Consider the following 22320-nt stretch of genomic DNA (forward strand, 5'->3'; position numbering starts at 1 on the left):
AGTTGATTAATTGAATAAATTGAAAACAAATTTAAAATTAATCCCTAAATTCATCAAACACAAGTGAATCTAAGAAATCATATTAAAATGAGGAAAAAGAAGGAAGACATAAGAGATTTACCTTGATAAATAGTCTTGAGCAGCAACTTTGTGTCGGTAGGACTATAGGAGTTAGGAGAGAGAAAGAGTAAATTAGGTTTCTAAAATGAATGAGAAGTTACTGAACTACTGATGTGGTTTGTGGGCTGATGGGCTAACTCTTTAGCCTCTAGAAACTTCAATATTAAATAAAAGATACTTCACTTAGAAAAAAAAAACTCCACTACAAAAACTAAATGGAGTAACACTGTATAATTTAATTAATTTATTTAATTATTTTTACATAAGTATATGGAGTAACACTGTATAATTTAATTAATTTATTTAATTATTTTTACACAAGTATGGGTGGGTACGAGGCGGGTCAAGCGGGGTATGGGGCGGGCCGGGGCGGGTATAGCTTAAAAACCATCCCCGCCTCATCACCCATGACGGGTATGGTTTTTATCCCCATCCCCGCCCCGTCACCCGCCAAACCTTGACCCATCGAGGCGGGGATGGGGCGGGTCTCCTACTTGACTCGCCCCACTGACATCTCTAAAAACAGGGCAGTAAATGAAATTAGTTTTAAGAGATTATACTATACTTTTTTGAAAAAACATTAGTGTTACGCAATAGATCTAACGTCATGATACTCATGAACATGACATATGAAATTGCAGAAAACGATTTTATTCATTTAGCTGTATTATTGAGGATAACATTATTTGAGAGAATAAAACTGGACAGAACAAACAAACATTAGTTGTGAAATTTTCAAGTCTGGTCTTTTGAGGTCATATCGCTTTTATGGCCGGATATATTTTCGGGCCATATCACTTTTATGGGGCATACATTTACTATGTACTGGAGTAGTATTATTACTACTCCCTCCGTTTCTTTTCTTGCAATATTTACCATTTTGGGGTGATTCACATTTCTTACAACAAACTTATTTTTTTCCTTATTTGGAAACTTTTTCCTGTCAAAATGACCAATATACCCTTACTTAAAATATTTTAACACATAAAGCTACACATAATTACAACCCATTATAACCTTAATCTATAGTAGATTGATTATCTATGAAATCACACCCAAATAATCAAACCCATTATCTTTCTCTCTCCTCCTTCATCTATCATTTCATCATCTTCATCTCTCATAATCAAATTCCAAACTACCCTTTTAGTGAGTTTCAGGTCTGGTTGTTGGTGAATTTGGTGGTTCGTCCGTGCTTTTGGTGGTGTCGTGGGTGGTTGTGGTGGGTTGTCGGCAGGTTTCGCAGGTTTCGCTGGCTTCGGTGGTAAAGGTGGTTTTTGTGGTTTGTGGTTTCATAGGGGTGGAGGAAGGTCATGGGGATCGGTCTGGTGGTTTCTTGGATCTTGAACTAGTCGTTTTCGGTGGTGTTGGTGGTGTCTGTGGGTCTAGCTCTGGTATTGTTGGTGGTGTCGGTGGTTTCGCAAGGGTGGAAGAGGAGTTTTGGGGTTTCGTGGGTCTTGCAACTAGTCGTTTTCGGTAGTGTTGGTGGTGTCAGTGGGTCTAGATCTGGTGGTGTCGGTGGTTTCGCAGGGGTAGAAGAGGGGTTTTGGTGGTTTTGTGGGTTTGGTGTGGTGGGTTTGGGTGGTGGTTGTGGGTGGAGTGGGTTCTAGATCTGGGTGGTTTTGGGTTGAAGTGGTTTCGTTGGGCGATTCAGGTGGTTTTGGGTGGTTTCGGGTGAGTCTGGGTGGTTTCTGGGTGGTTCTGCTGGTGGTTCTAGGTGGTAGCTTTTCGTTGTTGGTGGTTCTGGGTGGCGTCCGCGTTCATCGGTGGTGGTGTTGGACTTTTAGTTGTTTAATTAATTATTCACCCTCTCTCCTTAATTACATTATTTACATGCCCTTACTTTTTAATGATAATGCTTAAAAACTTTTGACTTGAGAACCGTGCACCCCCCCTGTTGCAAGAAATAAGAAACGGAGGGAATATATTGGATTGGTATATGATGTTTTTTTTTCCTATTATAGGTGATTAGTCAATCAATCAATAATACATCGGGGGTGACACGTGTGACATCGTGGTGCCTGTTTTTTTCTTTAAAAACTCCCCTTCCCTTTCTTTTTTTTTTTAATTTTTTTTTATTCTATAATAAAATCATTCCAAATCTTACTTGGATGTAGTAGTATCTTTATGACAGATATATTCTTTTTTACTTGGTGTTCATAATACTTACCAAAATAATTATTCCAATTATTTCTTTTTGATTGTCTTTTAACTGAGGTATTATTAGATTCGATTTGCCCAAAAGATTATAATAATTATTCCTATTATAACCTTGTGAATCAATATGAAATTAGTTATAATTTGGTCGAGCACTGCTTATTGTCAATCCCAAAAGGTCTAAACCTTGCCATGCTGAATCAAGAATCTAGGTGAGATGTGTAAACTTCAATTCATTCTACTCATCATTTATTCATGTGTAGTGAATTACCACTTATTCCTAAACATAATACTTATAAAAAATAAAAAAAAAATAGATTGATAAACATAACACTTATGCAGTAGCATATTTGCTCCATAATAAACTAGAGAAATTGGTGTAATTACTTAGAAAGATCAATCGTTTAAGATTGATTAGATGACTAGATTTTTTTTTTTTTTTATCTTTACTCATTAAGCAATGAGTTCATGTGCTTCTCAAGGCTTGGCAGACGATGGTTGTCATCATATTTGTACATAATCGGAATCATCCTTGCTAAATTGAGCAAAGCACTTTTTAAATCTGTTGAAAACGGAGACTGAGATAGGCACTCTTCATTGAGGTACTTCCATGCTTCCGAAATCATCCCTAGAACTTGTTCGCGTGCTCTTTCTTCTGAGCTCTCTTGGTACTCATTCATGTAACACGCTACAAATGATCCATCGTAACCATCTTGATCCTCATCCTAAAATTTTATGTACCATATTTTAGTAAGGTTCGAAATACAAAATCTTGTATGAGACAGTCTAATATAGATAACTACAAATTTAAAGCCATACATACCTTAGCGCTCCCTAGGTCATCCCAAAGACGAAGAAGTGTACCCGTCATAGAAGCAATTCTAGGATGGTTGTTCCAAACATTTGTGTTATTAACATTTCTTGCTTCACCCAAGAGTGAGAAGACGGTTGCAAAAACAACATAAACACCAGAACTAACCACTCCATTCTTCAAATAATCCTTAGTTTTAGGCAAATGCTTGGAAGTAAACCACCTTGTTTCTACTAAGAAAGCATTGCATAACTCTGCCCACTGTATATCAACAAATAACAACACATATTATCCCCTATATAATAATAATGTACTAAGGATTTCGAAAGGAGGTACGATCTATAATGACTCCGCCATCATTAACAAAAACATTGACATACCGCGTTTTGTAAAAAATCTTTAGGGTTCCATCCATGTTTAATGTAAATTTTGTGGCACATCTCAGTTGTAGTGTCAAAAAGTGCATCAAGGCAAAATTTCATGTAGTCCGGTAAACCTTTGATGTTGGCATAGTCCCATCTATTGACAGCTTCGGTGAAGAGAGTGAGCTCCTCGAGTTTTCCATAGACATCAAAAATGTCGTCGATGATATAAACAAAAGATATCGATTTTGTGAGTTCTGTTCTTAGATCTGCCTTATCCAGGCCAGGGAGGGCAATCGAGGACCACATATGCCATTTTACTGGTTGGTGTCTTGCATGCTCCAATACCTCAGCCATGCGAAGTTTGTTCCACCACCTAAGTAAAATGAACATAAAAATCCAATCATAAATCATTACTGGTAGACGATGAATAGTTATTTATATGTAAGGGAATTTTTTTGAAATAATGTTACGTACCTAGAAACTTGATTAATTTCATTTTTTAGGGTGGTTTGAGACATGTTGACATCAATTTTAGCTAGTTCTTGTATATCTTTAATCCAGTCATTCGTACCATAACAACCATCATGTAGAGAATTTAGCAAAGTTTCAAAATTGTGTATTTGGTTCTTTGCGGTAAGTCTAGGAAGGCTTTTATGAAATGGATTGTTAAGAATGTTTCTTATTATCGCGGTCTCATCAGATCTTTCGACGCTGTTCTTCAAAAACATCTTTAGGAGATTCCATGTAAATTCACAAGCTTCATCAAGTATTTGATCTCCTGGGATGCGCAGCTCCGATGCCTCGAAAAGACTCATTAGCCCTTTTGTGTCATTCTCAAGCTCTTGTCTGAATCTCCCATTGTTGTCCTTGAACTTTCTGAAAGTGTCTGTAGATCAACACCAAAATTTTACATATTATTAGTGTCAAAATTTCTAATTCAAGAAATAATATCACCAAAATATATGACAACGGAATCAATCCCAGATCTCTTGAAACCGGCAGAGAAGCTCTAACCACCTGAGCTATCCTCACTCTCATTATGACAACTTTATTACAAAGAAATTATTGTACTACTTTAATTGTTTTATTCTACGACAAAGAAAATTACAAGAGTTATAACCCTAAAGTTGATTAATATAATAATAATACAAAGTGTTACGGATCAGAGTACCTTAATATACGTTACATTTATTGCCTCTTTTGTTATATTGCACATTTAAAATTTTCATCCTTAATATAAAGAATAAAATGTTTAGGGTAAATTCATCAAATCAACGTTGCAAACACAAAAAAGATTAAGATAGCATAAAATGTTAGGCAATTAACCTGCTTGTACATTGTATCCTGCTTGTCTCAGTAGCCGAAAGCGAAGAGCAACACCATGAAGGTTATCACCACCACCTTCACAACCGGTTTCGCTACATTTTCTCAGTACACCATGAATATCGTCTCGAAAGTAACATTCGAGTCCTAACCTCTGGATGGCATCAATAATAACCAACTCTTCTACGTCAACAACACCGCCTTCACACGATTTGTTCGCCATTGTTTCCTTTATCTTCTTGACCAACTGCTGAAACTGACACTCATGCTGTAATAATAAAAATTAAAATTAAAAAAACAAAATCACGCACAAATCAGTGTAATAGAATTGTATAAACTAGATCTAATAAAGTTGTCGAGAATAGAACATACAATGCAAGCTTAATAAAATATGGAGTACAATAATGATAGTTTTTTTTCAAAGATGCAATAATTAACCTCATTTGTAATTTGTATTGCCGTTTATTCAATTCGACAAAAATAATTAATAAGATTAAATAAATATGATTAGATGACTCAACTGGAAAGGGAATATTATGGGACTGCTGGAAAAAGCTCTGCTTTGCAAGGGAAGAATTTCCCTTAAATGCTGTAATTTCTTGTATTTGGGTCATGATTATAATATTTAAGTGGCTAATTAATTTGGGAGTTTTAGCAGTAATAAATTAAAGGTGTTTTTGTAAGGGGAATTTTTTTTTTTTTTTCCCCTTCTTTTGTTGCTGTTTTAGTTTGTAAAATAGGAGGAGAAAACAGGCTTATTTATAGTAACGAAGCAGACTTATCACCACAATAATCCTAGCTAGTCTTTTACTAATCAACTGTTAAATAATTGTATACTAGGTTAGGTTCCGTGCCATGCACGGTTATTTTAATTACTCTACATTTTCTTTATATAAGTTAATTTATGGCATACACAATAAAAAGTTAATATCTTTGTAGAATAAATTATATTTCACATAAGAAAGGTAAGTATTATTTGTTGTTTATTTAGTTGACAAAAAGAAACTTTTTTTTAAATAACTTCCTTGAATAAATTTTTTTCATTAATTAAAAAAAACAAAATACTAAGAACACACCAGGAGATGACACGTGTCATTGCTAGTGTGTCTTTTAGTATATAGTTATTGATTGATTGATTGATCACATGTAAAATTAAATTTGAATTATTATGACAATTTTTGACATCAATAATTACTTGTGCTTGTACAATGACTAAATGACCTTCAGAAGTCCACTAGTCCTTCATGGGTGTGCGTTAGTCTGAAGCCTTGACCACTAATGGTCCCAGATTTTTGTTTTTATTAAAGGACACAGGTTTAAAATGTGATTTTATATAGTCGGTTTAATTATTGAATACGTCCACATCTAGTGGGTCTATCGGGTCTTGGGTGTTAAATCGGTACACAGTACTAAAATTACTACTCTCTTCATTTCTTTATTAAATGATCGTTTCTAATATGCTTTCTAATAGTTAATATTTGGTTTTATACTCTTGGGGGTCATAATATTTGGTTTTCTAGTGGGAACTATGATTAAAATGCATTTGATTTATTTGGTTGGTTTATGCAATTAGTAAATGTGAGCACTAACTTTGAAGGATATTTAGGAAAGTTTAAAAGGTACTCCGTATAAAGCAGGGGTGTATAGGTAATTAACTAATTATACATGAGTCAAAAATAGAAATAGACACTTAATTTTAGGATATCAATTAAATTAGAAAAACAAACACTTAATTTTGTTTTTTCGCAACAAACACTTAATTAATAAAGGGGCAGAATGAAGGAAATATTATCGACTTACAGTACGAAGTATCTAGTTATTTACTCGTATTTCAATTTGTCTATGTACAATTTTTATGAGTATTGTTTGCTCAGTTGCTGCAATTAATGTTCCTTCGGACTATCAGGATAAAAAAATGATACTCCGATCCGTAATAAGAGTATAAAAATCATTTATTAGAACTTACAGTACGAAGTATCTAGTTATTTATTACAGTATGTCTATGTACAATTTTTATGAGTATTATCGACTGACTAATGGCCACTTATGGTGTTCAACAACATTATATGATTTCAGGATACATCCCATATATCAATTTAGTTAATTTCGACATCAAGCTCCAAAATCTTTACCAGATGATTCAATTTCATGTATTTTTGCCTTCCATTTGGCCTAAGGAGAGTATTTTTCTATTCAATAAGGTTATTTATCGAGGAGCTTCCCGTGATTCCCAAATGGCCTCGAAAGCTAAGACTTACTTGCTGTTGGAAAGCATATCATTCATACCTTCGCACACCTCTCATAGTATTTGTATAATACGAGTAATAATTTAAAACTGATATAGAAACCTTTTTATCATAATTGTGTAGGATAATATGACCACTATTAGTACTATATATACCTCTACGATTTTATTAATCCGTCAAAAAAAAAAAAAAAAAAAAAAAAAAAAAAAAAAAACCTTCAGCATTAATAGGTAAAATCATAAATAATTTAGGATTTTTAAGAAAATAACACCACAAATTTTTAAAAATTTTGATTATAACACCACATTATCTCACATTTTTATTATAGCACCACAAAAAAAAAAAAAAAAAAAAAAAAAAAAAAAAAAAAAAACCAAAAAAATTTGATTCCACCACCAACTAACGGATTTTTGGATGAAATCGTTAGTGGGACCCACCAAGTATACTTATTGATTGGATTTTTGGTTTTTTGGTGGTGTTATAATACAAATTTGAGATAATGTGGTGTTATAATAAAAATAAAATTAAAAATTTGTGGTGTTATTTTCCAACAAATCCAATAATTTACCACTATTTTTTAATGCAATACCAAAAATTTATAAAATTTATTCAACACACTGTTATCTCAGTTGAATCTAAATTAAATAAAATTTGAAGAAAATTATATAAAATTTCATTGAAGGAAATTTTCAACTTCCTCCCTCTTAATCTCTTTATTTTGAGCATAATGAAAGTACTCCATGTATGATAAAAACATACTATATTTTTAGAAACATATTTACGAATAATGCAAATTACTATGTTTTTTATTGGGGGTGTATATGTTCACCAAGACTTCTAATAAAACAATAAAAATAAAAATAAACTTGTCACATCACCTTTAAGCTCTAATGAAAAATCTGAAAATTAAATTTTAATTAGACCAATAATATGTTGCCACATCAAAGTATATGTTGGGCCCACATACTCTTTGTGTATGTGTAGCCTTTGCCCGTAGTACTTCATAGATAGTCCATATTTAGGGGGTAAGCAAACCGGGTACCCGCTCAAAATTTTAGGAACCGAACCTGAAATTGGTTAGAACCGGTCCTAAAATTCGGAATTGAAATTGAACCACTTCAACAGGGTCCTAAAGTTTCGGAATTAGAATTGGAACCACCAGGTACTGGTTCCGGGTACCCACTTATGTACATATTCATTAAAATTTAATACAAGTTTTAATACTTATTTTAATCCATTTTTTATTTTTAGCGTTTCATACTTAAATTTATATATGCATAAAGCTATTTTATTTATGTTACATTATTAATAATATATATTTTTATTTTACTACCTAGATACGTTCAACATATTTTTGTTTTTCAAAATATTTAGTTTATTATATATAAGGTAATCGGATACCCAACTGTTTTCGGGTTCAAAAAATGGAAATTTGAAATTGCAACCGGTTCCTTAATTTATTTTCTGGAATTGGAACCACCGTGACCAATTTCGGTTCTGTTCTAATTTCGAGTACCCGGAATTTTTGCTCACCCCTTGTCCATAAGTCCACCTATCCTTTTGATATTTTTTTAAGGAAAATTTATACATAATAATCCCAACTTTGCTCCATTTTCTTTTAATAATCCCAACTTTGGATTATTCTAGAATAATCCCAACTTTGGGGGCTGTTTACTTTAATTTCTTCAATCCCTTTGACCTATTACTGGTTGAAAAGGTTATTATTATTTTTTTTCCATAAATGCCACGTGTCTATACCTAATTAGCCAAATATATTATTAAAAAAAAAAAATCAGCCCCTCACCCCTTCCCTGACCACCCAGCCCAGCCGCACCACCTAGGTATCGGAGGAGGTTGTCGAAATTGGATGGGTAAGAGAAGGAGGCAGAAACAGTTGGGGATAAGGGAGCGGTGGTCGGAAATCCCACCCAGCCCCCCACTACCCCTTTACGGTTGTCACAACAACCAAATCCTACCCCTCAAAATCCGGCCACCCAAACTCTAAACGCCGCAAGGTCGCCCCCACCCCTCTTGCAGCTACGTCGTTTTCCCCCTCCCTCGCGCCGATGATGCAACCCACCGCCCACCTTTTGTTTTTCTCCTCCAATTGATTCACCTTAGCTTTGGAAATCCTCAACGAAGCCTGAAGCTGCTCAACCGAATTCTCAACCTCCTCCTTCTCGATCAAAAGTGCAGCAATTCATTCTCTTTCACCTGTAAATTCTCGACCTAGATGTTTCGATGGTGGGGTAGGGGTTTTATGGGCTTTTGGAGCGATCGAGGAGGATTTTAGTGGTTGTTTGGAGGAGAAAGAGGGGGTTTACGGGAAGGGGAAGGTGGCGGCGGGAGGGTTGGGGTGGGTTTGCCGGTGGGTTAAAGGGGATTGAAGGAGGTTGCGGCTGGTATTTGGGATTCCGGTGGGCGGTGGTGGAGGAGCTGAGTGGGGGTTTCAATTTGTTTTAAAAGTTTTTTTTTTCTTTTTTTTTTCCTTTTTTAGACCAATCACAATGTGACACGTGTCACATGACTTATGATATCAGGTTATTGACTTTTTTTTATTGGTTTGAGATTGAAGAAAATAAACAACCCTTAAAGTTGGGATTATTAAAAGAAAATGGAGCAAAGTTGGAATTATTATTTACAAATTTTCCCTTTTTTTTTAATGTGATTTGTAGTTTTTTTTTTAAGTTATGACTTATAGGTTTGACAAGTTGTGATTAAATCTAGTTTTTTTGTCTTTTTTTTTTTTTAAAGTAAGATACATGGAGGAGATTAGGTACGTCTTCTCACAAGACCGTGACCTAAACTATCAAGGAGTAAAAAATAAGAAAATTTACTATCTAAAAATGGATCTATATGTGTTTAACTCTAGTTACTTAGAATGTTCTTTTCCCTCAAAAAAAAAAAAAAAAAAAAAAAAAAAAAAAAAAAAAAATTCTAGTTAGAATCTTCTTGAAATATACTTTCAATATGTTCATTTTTTATAATTTGATAAAAATATAATATAACTATATAAGATATACTTCATAAAATGTACATTGGCACATAAGAAGTTCTCAATGTGCGAATAAAAAGAATATTAAAAAAATTTATTTAATTATTTTTTGTTTGGGGGAGAAGAAGCGCTCATCTACCCTTTTGTTTTAAAATAAAATCTCATTTAGGATTATTGGTCCAAACTTACACTCTCTTTGGTTTTTCTTATTGCAACATTTTGATCCATATGGAATTTTAGGTTGTTGAGTTGAATCTGTTCAAATGTAATGTATGTAATGATTTTGTTAGGAAATTAAATTTATTTAGAGAGAAAGAGAAATACTGTCTTAATTTCTTTTTACATCTCGTTTTCTGTGTGGCTGACCACATTTGTGTGGCCAGGGTTACTTATTCAGGGGATGCTCGGTCGGTCGAGGGTTACGTACTTATTCATGGGTTACTCAATCGATTAGGGGTTGCTTGATCGGTCAGTGGTTCCCCATGAATTAATAACTCCGGTCACACAGTGTGGTCAGCCACATTACAACTTTGTGTTCTTTTATTTGCATTAAATGATTTTTTACATTATGTATAACATAAAATATTCAAAATAATAGAAACAATGATAATAATAGAAAAAAAATGTGGAGTGGACAAGTAATTAAGTCTGGTCGTTTCCTAAAAATAAAAAAGTAGGTTTGGCCGTGGTGGGGTAACCCCTGACCGATCAAGTAAACTTGTGCCTGAATAAAGACTAAGGGCCTGTTTTCTTACGTTGAAATTCAGTTCAGTTCCGTTCAGTTCAGTTCAGTTCAGTTCAGTTCAGCTCAGTTCAGTTCAGTTCAGTTCAGCTCCTATTTTCCTTCTCTTATAAAGTATTCATTTCAGTTCAGTTCAGCTGAGTTCAGTTCAGTTCAGTTCAGTTCAGTTCAGCTGAGTTCAGTTCAGTTCAGTTCAGCTGAGTTCAGTCAATGAGAACAGGCCCTAATGTAATTGTTTAATGGTATCATTTGAAAAATGCCAAAAGTTCAGTGATATCAAATGGAAAATCCACACCCTTCAAAAAAAAAAAAATGGAAAATCCCTATGATTTATTTTTGAAGTCAAGCATATTAGATTCACATTATTTCACATTGTTTTTTCAAAACAATCATTATCTTTGAATCAGTGTATAGAATTAGAAACAGATGATATGTAAAATACATTTAATAACTTTTTTTAAGGTAAGATGAAGGATCCTACTGAATATGCACTTTTAGCTCACAGGTTAAACCATTCCAGCATACTGCTGGTCAAACTTGAGAGTTGAGGGGGGAGATATTAGTGGGGCATGAACTTGTGACATCAAAGTCATAATAAGCTAATAAGTTTCTCCCTAACTCCACCAAACTTTTGTACTTGGTTAAAAAAAATACACCAAATATGAATTTAACAAAATTGTACTTTGTGCATGATATTGTACACGATATTATTTAATGTTATCAATCTAATATATATATATATATATATGTGTGTGTGTGTGAGATACACACACACATATAATATATATATATATATATATATATATATATATATATATATATATATATATATAAAGGGGAGTTTTTTTCCCGAGTTTTTATAAAGCTACGTAGGAATTTTCTTTGCGCGCCACGTAAGATTATAAATTTAGTTGTAGCCAATTAAATAAGAGATTACTAATTTCTTTAGAATTAAATAATTCAAATGCCACGCAAGCAAAATAAGCGAATGGTATTTTTAAATTCAAATTAATTAAATATAAAATATTATTTTTTTATATTAAGAATTTTAACAAATTTTAGCACAAAATTACAAATATATATATATATATATATATATATATATATATATATATATATATATATATATATATATATATATATATATATATATATATATATATATATCTTAAAAAATTCAAACAAATCGTACATTGCACGGGTTTCACCTAGTTTGCATAAAAATAAACAAATAAAACAGAGATTATCAAATTGGTATGAAATAGCTGACCATAATAATTCAAATCAAACCTGATCATATCTTAAAATTTTCAAACGAAAATACCTCAGATATAGACATATACATAATTACATACAATTTGTTACGAACACTATTGGCCATTTGGCCTATTGGGTCCCTTCATTGCTTTGGTCGCAAGCCATTTTCTTATGATGATGATTATTGATTCAACTTTCAGTGCAGATATATAGTTATTCTAACAAAAGGAAAAAAAAAAAAAAGTAACAATAAATAATTGTACTCTGTAGTCTTCGTATGCTTGAGTACTTGAATTCTATGATTAATGGTGATATTTACAATTACGAAGTGTAATTCGTGCATATAGAAAACTACAGGCAATAAGTGAACACTCAAGCTTACCTAGTATTTTTTATATCGATGTATCTCTATCTATAAGCCTTGTGATTTCTGGCTCTACTTACTCCCTCTGAATTAAGTTTATATTTATTGGTTACGTGGTTAATAAAGAAAATAAACTACTCCATAGTTTTTGGCCCAAACAATGCCTTGGGTCATTACGTGTATATTGAAAATGAACTTTTACAATAAAAATTATGTCATAAAATATAATTAGGGTATGTTCACATTTACTTAACTAGGTTAGGTCCCGTACCATGCACGGTAATTTTTAGTAATTATTTCATATTAACAATAAGTTTAATTATAAAATATAAATTTGTCTAGAATATTCTGATTTATTAAAGAGTATGTTAGCCAATATATTTTTTAATTTTTATTTTTTTAACTCTTAAATGAGAAGAAAAAAAATATTAAATAAGCAAAAAAAAAAAAAAAAAAAAAAAAAAAAAAAAAAAAAAAAACTACCTTGGGTACACCCGTACACCTACCTCTATGTGACCCCGGGTATATAAAAGGTGATCGATGATTGGGGCATTTGAAACTACACATTTGTAAATGTGTATTTTTTTTTTATATACTCGATTTCACTAACAAATTGTATTGGTATCATTTTCTTAAAAAATATTGGACATTATATCATGTATATCTCAAATTATGCATGGGAAGAATGTGACTTTTTTTTTTTTTTGTTGCTTAAATTTATAGTAGTTATATTTTTAATTTTTTGTGGAAGGATACCTCAAATCTTTTATTTTAAATAATTTTTAATATTTGATATTCGAACTACTGAGCTTCTAATATGTAATTAAATAAAATTAATAAAAAAATAGAATTCTTGTAATATATGACACAAATTCTATATATATATATATAATTTACTATATCTACTTATGTTTATATAGTTGACAATAGATTATAGAAATATACATCAAATCTTTTATAATCTTTTATATATGTATAAATTTTCTACTCAGTATCTTTTTTTTTTTTTATGTAATGTATAAGATTATTTTCCATAATAAATTTTCTTAAAAAAAAAAAAAAACTAAGGACACACCAGAACATGACATGTGTCATAGCTGGTGTGTCTTTTAGTATATAGTTATTGATTTCAGTTCAGTTCAGCTTTAATCAGTTCAATTCAATTCAGTTCAGTTCCAATTAGTTCAGTTGAGTTCAGTTCAGTTCAACTCTTAATTTCCCTCTCACATAAAATGTTCATTTCAGCTCAGTTCAGTTCAGTTCAGTTATTTGAACAGGCCTTTATAGATTAAAATACTACATCCGTTACATGTTATGTGCAATTTTTCGTTATTATTTGTGAGATATAATATATTCAAAAGTTGCACATAATATGTAATAAAAATATATTTTTCCAACCATTATTGAACATCAAAATATATTATCCAATATATGGTATTATAATAAAAAAAAATAAATTTAGGGCCTATTCTGATTCACTGAACTGAACTGAGCTGAATTGAACTAATTTAACTGAATAGAGTTAAAATGAATTGTTTATGAGAGAAGGAAATTATGAACTGAACTGAACTGAGCGGAGCTAAAATGAATTGAACTGAACCGATTGGAGCTGAAATAAACTGAACTGAAATGAACTGAAATTAAGCTAAAGAGAACAAGCCCTTAATGTTAAAAAGTTCAATGCCTATTTCGGGTTACACATATAAAATAGTTATATGTTTTATTTTATGTATTAGCAAATAAAAGAAATTAGATTAATTTTTGTTATTATAGATTATATATTGTTAAAAATACATTTATAAAATTAAACATTAAATCTTCAAGTTTATGAATATGATTAACTCTTTTTAGCAAAATATTATAAACATAAAATGTGCCATTGGAGGTTGAAGTTATAGTATAATAAGCATAAGATCATGGGTTCGATTATTAATGCTAACAATTCATGCACCGTGCAGTAGTAGATACTAGAAAAAAAACAAAAAAAAACAAAAACACAAAATAAACATCGTACAAAAGTTAAAGAATGTAACGTTGATGCGTATAACTCATATCATTTTTAGTTGAATATGAACACACTTACACCCCAAAAAAAGAAGGTTGAATATTGTTGGATAAACAGTACAGCCCAAAACGTTTTTTGTTGAATAAAACTATAAAAATAATTATATAGTATTTGACAACACTACCTTGAATTAACGTTTTGTAGGAAGTATTGAAATATTGTACTAAGTTTTCTCGTAAGTGTTGATCTGTCTCATCAATGTAAACAGACTAGACCTTTCAACAATACTATGTAAGTATGTAACAGTTAATATTATGCAAACAAAACTTGTTCTTCTTGCAAGCCTAGTCGCCTTTCATCGTCACTCTAAAATCTAATGACCGGTCGTGTTAGTTTGTGTTGAAAATGGAGTTTGAACAACCCACATATGAGTCGCCACAAATCCACAATGCCACATGTTACTTCTCCTATAACCAAATGGTTCTGGGATGAAATCTCTTGTGAATTATTGCAGTATATAATTTCTTATTTATCACTCAAAGGATGCAGCCTAGATCCATTTACAATTGCAATTTAATAGTGTATATGAAGACGTCGCGCACAAAAAAATAAAAAAATAAAAAAAAATAAATTTATTTCTGAGCCTCAACTTTCAGCTTAACTTTCTAGTTGAATTGGTCCTTTGACTTGGTATCGGAGCCAGCGTAAAACAAATTAATGGTCATGGGTTTATATCTCATGCATCCACCCCAACTTTCATGTTAAACATTAAGCATTGGGTATGATGAGGGCCCATGTTGCATCCACACTTCAAGCCTACGACATGCTCTCGTGTGAATGGGCGTAATAGAGCATAAAACATATTACTGTGCCTCAACTATTAGCTTAAGTTTTTGGTTGAGTTGTCCTTTAACATATAGTTTAATCACAATCAATTATAAGTATACCCAATTATAATCTCTACTTTTTTTCCCCTAGAAAGACAATTATATTCTCTTCATTTTTTTTTTTACACAAACTGGAAATTAATTATATTAATCGGCTAAAGCCGTAGTTGTAATTACATCAAGCATCATATACTTTGTACAATGAAAATCGATGCCTACCAAAATACAGCCTTTGTAATTATATTCTCTTCATGAGCTGCAAATGATCACTTTCTTGAATGTGAGAATTTTTGTCTATGGAAAATTTAATTTTTTTCAATACGATGAGAGTGATTCAATGGTAACTCAGCTCATTTCACAAAAATTGAAACAAAAGCAATTAGTGACAAAGGCTTAATCATAACAGGCCCCAACTAGATCAGCCCATGGAATTAGCCCAAACTTCGTTTTTCTTTTTCCTCATTTTATTTCACAAAATAATCATACAACCTAGTTGACTTGTAGTCTTGTACTAATACATTGTACAATCTGCCGTGTCTTTTTTATGTTCTTATGTTTTTTTAGGGTCTGTTCTATACTTCTATCTCTTCAAATTACATTCCTAAAATCCATTTAAAATAAAAAATAAAAAATAAAAAAAAAACATTCCTAAAAGATACAAAGTAAGTTATAATTTATTGAAATAAAATTCCAATTTTATTTAGTAAATTAGTTATAGAGAACTGTGCTAAAAATTATAATTTGTAAATTTTAGGTTAATTAGTTAAAATGAGATAGGAGTCATTTATGTTTTAACAAAAAGGCAAATAACATTATAACATAACCAATACAAGACCAGACAGTCAAATTTGCCGATTTAATTTAACATTATATATAAGTGAAATTGTAGAGTAAAATTAGCATACCATGTTGAGCCCATGAACAATCCACATGTGAGCATTCTTCTTATCCCACACGAAACACTAAAGGGGGAATGTAGTGGTTATGAAATCCCACATTGAAAGAATTCAAGAGTTACCACCACAATATAAGGCTAAGGGGCTACTTCCCTCATTGCCATATGGTTTAGAGGTAAAACCTCCTTGGTCTTGTAAAGTGGTGGACTTACACTCTCCCGTGACGGGTGCGACCTAGGCCCGTTTCTAACATACCAACAACTAGTATGAACAAATACTCTAGTAGAGCCGTCCTTGAAAAAAGACCCATTTGGCCTAATTTTAGTCCCAAAAAGAATGACCCATTTGTATTAAAACACCCACCAATTGCAACAATATTTGTGCAAAATTAGCTTTCCCATATAAAAATTTGATTTTCCATGTTATTTTATTACTTTCTCTCTCTATTTTTTTACAAACCCCATGTAAATTTATCTTTCCAATATATTTTTACTTCTTTTTATTTAACTTTCTTAATACCCGCGTAATCAACCCAAATGGGTCGTTCTTTCAGGGACGGAGGGAGCAGTAGAGTAAACAAAAGGAGAATCTTGACTTTAGTGTAGAGTCATTAATGAGGTTTCTTACTCCCAAAAGAAATCGGAATTTCTAAAAAGCAAGTTCTCAATTAATGCAATGAAGGTTTGTCTGTTTGTATTGAATAGAGTGTCATTAATTGCGTAGTGAAATTTTAGATGTTTGTTCATTCAAACTATTCTTAAACTTGCAGACATTCTAATCAAACAAACATGCATGCATCATTTTTTTATAATACTCGTATATAATTTGGGTTATCTTCCCCATTGCCTGTCATCTAGAGTTACGCGAAGAGAAGAACAGAGAAAATGGAAGCTTTGTCATCTTATTCTATTGTACGAGTACATAATTTTTTTTTTTTTTTTGGTTTAATTCTTGGTTAAAGTAACTTCCTACTTGTGTAACTTAATTTTATTTTAAAGAGATAAACTTATTTCGGTTGAAACTAATCTACTGTGTAAATTAGCTAGTAGCTAGTTGCAACAGAATTATTTGTTCAAATTTTGATCTACTATGATTTAAAATGCGCTTATTTCATCTTTTTCATTTAGATTTAACTTTGTCCAAAACAATTACAAATTTAATTTCCCAAAAAGCAAGTAGAGAATGCAAGAAAGAACTTATTAGTAAAGTTCAGTTCAGTTCAGTTCAACTCACTTCAGTAAATGTGAACAGGTCCTAATACATACTATTAAAAGTTATTATTGTATAAACGATTACTCGTATTATTTAAAAAGGTCAAAAACAAAAACATTTAGAAGCGAATGTAAGTGCTCGTGTAACTCAACGGTATGAAAACCGAATACTTGCATTTAATAACAATATATTATAGCTTTATGCATCCTACAACTTTAAACCTATAATTGAAACTTCAATAAGCTAAGTCTTATGTAAGGTGGGTTTACGTTAACTTTATTGTAAGATGATCAATTTCAATTAAGGATAACTTTAACAATGTTTATGGTAAATTTAACTCTTTTAAAAGTAAAAAGTTTTGTTATATAAAAATGGTAACTTTTGTAGTATAAAAAGATAACTTTAAATATTTTTAGGGTAACTTTAACCCGCCTTATAATAACTTCATGAAAGCCCGTCTTAATAAAAAAAATTGTGTTAAAACTTAAGACAGATTGTTAATGTGGTGTTTATGTTCTACTTAGGTCCACAACAAGCGTACTCACAGCCGCATGCATCGCAAAACATACTCATCATGATTCATGAACCATAGTTCAGTAGTTCTTTAGAAGAAATTATTACTACCTCCGTTTCGCATTATCTGCAACAAAGGGGTATTATTTGTGAGATATAAAATATTCCTTTGTTGCAGATAATGCGAAACGGAGGTAGTACTTTAAATTATTACTTTAAATTACCAAAAGAAAAGGAAATAGAAATAGTTTGGGGCCCACTAAAACACTTATAAGTCCAAATTATTTACATTTTCCAATATGAACATAGATATATCCTAATTAATTAGTCCAAGAACCTTCTAAATAATGGCACCAACATATTATACGAAGTACGAAGTACATTTTTTTAATCAATCTTGGAATTCCAAATAATTCGTTCAACAAACTGAACCATCCTATTTGGAGTTAAGCTAGCTTGCCAACTTTTTGACCAAAAGTTCAAGTTTTCTTCCAAATTTGTTAGCCCCCCCTAAAGTTTTCCATTAGTTGTCAACCCTAGCTAGAAATCAACTTTGTCTTACCATCATCGTCAATTGATGAATACAAAACACATACATCTTCTAGAGTATCGCGCAAAAGTTCATAAACTAGGCTAAACATGGCTTGAAATTTATTTCTTGAAACTCGGTGTTTCTGCGTTAATGAAGTTTTGAAATGATGTTATGTGTTAATGAAGTTTTAAAATGGCTGGAACTTAAGGTTTTTTTCATTTTCGACATGTTTATTTTTTTTAAAAAAAAAAAAAAAAACATCAATAATGTGTATTTTACCATAATATGGGCCATTTATTTATTTGCATTTCAAAAAGTGTAGTTTTCTTAGACCAATGAATAAGGAAAATCAATTAGAATTTTTGGGCTCATCACTACTTCGAGTCTTGACTTTTGACATGCAAAAATTACATGACAGGAAGAAAAAAAAAAAAAAAAAGTTGTAAGGAGCATCATTAATTTATCCTACACATAAAGAAAATAGGAAAAAAAATAGTGAGGAATTTTCCTAGACATAATTTTCATTTACTGAGGTCCAAGCCCCAAAAGTTTACCACAATGATGAAGAAGTACAATAACTATAGTCCTAAATAATCCTAACACTTAATTAGCATTATGAACAAAGCTTAGGGAGATGTTTAACATTATGTACACAACACACTTTTGGTGTTGTCATTACATTTGTGACATAATGACTTTGTAACTTACCAAATATATTTTCTAATTCTACAACTGTCCATCCCATTTCTTGTAGATGCACTCTAAACTCCTCATTTTTGGCTAACTCTTTGACAAGAACTTCATCCCTAGTTATGAATGATTTCGCTTCATGACCCCTACAACTCAAATTCCTAAATACTTTGAGGTGATTGGTGTCCTTGATAGAGCGTTTTAGTGTAGGATTTTGATGAATTACGGCTTGTACAATCGCTAACAACGGAAAACTAGTGTTCCTAGACAGCCGGTTTAGTACTTGTGGCGAAAGCTTGTTGTAGTTCAATGCTGCACAAATTTGAGTTTTTTGTTCTTCATTAAGTTTTGGATGAACCTACAAAAAATATTGAACTTATATGATATATAACAAAAATAATACAATATTTTTATAACTTAATAAAATGCATGGTTAAATTACCTCAAGAAATATTTCAATAGCTTGATATATCTTGTCACACGAGTCACGGGCAGAATCAGGGATCACCATGGTAAGTGCAACAAACATGGAAGGCTTTAATCGATGATCCGGTGCAATTTCGCTAGCATATGAATCCACCAACCACGCTACTCTCTTCAATCGATATGAGCAAAGCTTATGATGACTAATGTTCCCATCCAAAAGGAAGTTCTTCAAAAACCTTAGTACAATATTCACATTGTACATAGTATATTTCTTTGTTTTTCTTAGTGGAAATGGAAGAAGTAAATCATCTAATGTTGCTTGATCAAGCTGCAAACCAATTAAAATCTCGAGTTTACTCTTGTAGGGTTGTGTTAGTTTCAAATTTGAAGCAATCCTCAAGGTCTCAAACAATCCCTTGATTGAAATAATCCTCTTATCAAGGAGAGAAAGTAGGTTGATTAATTTTTCGACGATTTTAGCCCTTACAACTATATTTGTAACACGAGGAACTCTCACCCTTTGATAGTAGAAAATGAACTTGCTTATTGTAAGATGATCGAATTTCTCTAAGACCATTTTCTTTACCAATAACTCAATCAAATCGATATTGAGAGACATTGAAAGTTCCTCGAACCACCAAAACATACGAAAATAGCCACTTTTATTACTTATTAGAGTGCTCTTAGAATCACATGAAGATCGAAAACTCGAGCACTTAGAAGAATGAGAGGAAGGTGTTGTTAAACAACGCGATGCAAGCCTCTCAACAACCTCACCTACTAACCTTCGGACCGAAGAAACTGGATTGATATCGATCAATAAACGTTGACCGTCAGTCAATGCTAGTAAGAGCTCGGACCAATCCCATAAATCGACTCCCTCGAGAAATTTATCGGTTCGATCTATCAAACTAGGCTTTCCTAATACAACCTTGTTTATTTCCAAGTATCTAGCTACATGGTGTAGAAACAATACGTTCGAATGAGTTATGTCGATGACACCATTGTTGTAGAAGAACCTTGTTATAAGCTCAAATCCGGCCGGTCCACCCGGAAAGTCTTGGAATATTACTTTCATCTCCTTACCACCATTTTTGCACCTTTTCTCAAATATCTTGCACAACTTAGTAGAAAATTGAGCATAAATTTCCTGCCAAAAAATTAAGTTTAAACACCTTAAAATTGTAAGACAATGTACCAATTGTGTAGTAAATGCATAATAATATAGGCAAACCTTATATTATACGTAGTAACATGCAATTATAATAAGTAGTAACATGAAAATGTAATGTAATATGATCAAGAATATAATTCAAGTAATAATACCTTGTTCACCCAAAAAATGTGTTGGCCATTAACATCTACTTGAAGGTCACAATTAATTTCCATAATGATGTTTGAAAAAAGTAATTGAAACAAAATTATGTCTTAACCTTGAATTATTTATGGCGATTAAGAATGAAGATTTGAATGACAACAACATAGAAATATAGAATAGGGTGAACTGAAAAAGAAACAGAAGCTTCTTTGTAGTGATTTTAATTTATGGAATTTTGTGTTTTTTGTACTAATTTCAACTTTTCAAGTTTAGAGACAAAACATAAAACAAAGAGAAGCAAAAAAACATGTCTTACATTAGACTAATAAATTTATTTAGTTGATAAAAGTTGACCATCCCAGAAAAAAACAACCACTTTTGGACAAAATTGTCATCTATTTTATTTTCCTTGATCCTTGAAATAAGATTCGCTTTTCCTAATTTTATAATTACAAAAATGTATTCTTGTGTATGTTAATTAACTGTTTGCTAATTATTTATAAGCACTAATCATCCTTAATTATAAAGGTATAAATCCGGTTATGGTGTATTTTTAAATGGTAGGTCCGTAATGTATGAACTAAAGCTAACAAAAGTTGATTAATCACTTAATCTTCTTGTCAATTGATTGCATTTCTTGGTAAGTAATTGAGGTTCTAGTTGGTGTTTTCCCACTTGAGGCGTGTCGTGTTTTTCTACATTTTTTGAAAATGCGATTATTGATTATGTTTATATGTCGGAAACAAAATTGTACAAATGCTAGTTAAATTATTTAAAGCAAAAATTTTAACAATGATATATATGTCGGAAACAAAATTGTACAAGTGCTAGTTAAATTATCAAGTAGCTTGACGATAATTGGAGTTTTTGATACTCTCAACAAATACTATGAGTCTGTTCACATTTACTTAATTTCATTTCATTTCAGTTCAGTTCAGCTCAGCTCCAATCAGTTTAGTTCAGCTCCTAATTTCTTTCTCTTATAAAATATCCATTTCAGCTCAGTTTAGTTCAGTTCAGCTCCAATCAGTTTAATTCAGTTCAATTCAGCTCAGTTTAGTAAATGTGAACAGACCCTATAGATCATGTATGTTGATTACTCCGGATGTAATTATATATTTTCACATTTTTCATTTATTTAATATAGCCATTTACACATTATAGAGTCACTGTATAAATGAAAATGTGACAGGGCTTTATATTACACTCATTTATACAATGGACATTATTTTTCATACTAATGCAGTAGCCCAATCTTTCATTTGAATTAAAACATTGGTAAGATGGTTACTCCTTTTGCTCATGATTACCTAATTACTGAATGTTTAACATTATTGAAATCCCATTTATTAATGAATAAAGATAATTTCACATTATAATTCAACACAATTGACAAATGTACGATCGTTAAAAATTAAAATCAAGCATGATATTTTGCCCACCTTATAGTATAACAAAAAC

The 22320-nt window shown here is 31.6% G+C and overlaps 2 protein-coding genes across 2 annotated transcripts; both read right to left on the reverse strand.

The window, feature by feature from the left end:
* Nucleotides 1-2640: 2640 nt before the first annotated feature.
* LOC145612247 ((3S,6E)-nerolidol synthase 1-like) lies at nt 2641-5424 on the reverse strand. Its single transcript, XM_081667624.1, has 6 exons — nt 5298-5424; nt 4780-5044; nt 3928-4339; nt 3469-3826; nt 3101-3349; nt 2641-3002 (listed from the first exon to the last, which is right to left on the reverse strand). The coding sequence occupies exons 1-6, from the start codon at nt 5388-5390 to the stop codon at nt 2724-2726; spliced, it is 1656 nt and encodes a 551-aa protein (XP_081523750.1). The 5' UTR covers nt 5391-5424; the 3' UTR covers nt 2641-2723.
* A 13461-nt stretch (nt 5425-18885) lies between these two features.
* Nucleotides 18886-20930, reverse strand: LOC145610995 (BTB/POZ domain-containing protein At3g22104-like). Its single transcript, XM_081666244.1, has 4 exons — nt 20868-20930; nt 19558-20691; nt 19134-19473; nt 18886-18890 (listed from the first exon to the last, which is right to left on the reverse strand). Exons 1-4 carry the CDS (start codon nt 20928-20930, stop codon nt 18886-18888), a joined length of 1542 nt encoding a protein of 513 aa, XP_081522370.1.
* Between the last annotated feature and the right edge of the window lie 1390 nt (nt 20931-22320).

The sequence above is a fragment of the Chenopodium album genome, chromosome 24, assembly GCF_948465745.1.
Source record: "Chenopodium album chromosome 24, dcCheAlbu1.1, whole genome shotgun sequence".
In the NCBI taxonomy this organism is placed as follows: domain Eukaryota; kingdom Viridiplantae; phylum Streptophyta; class Magnoliopsida; order Caryophyllales; family Amaranthaceae; genus Chenopodium; species Chenopodium album.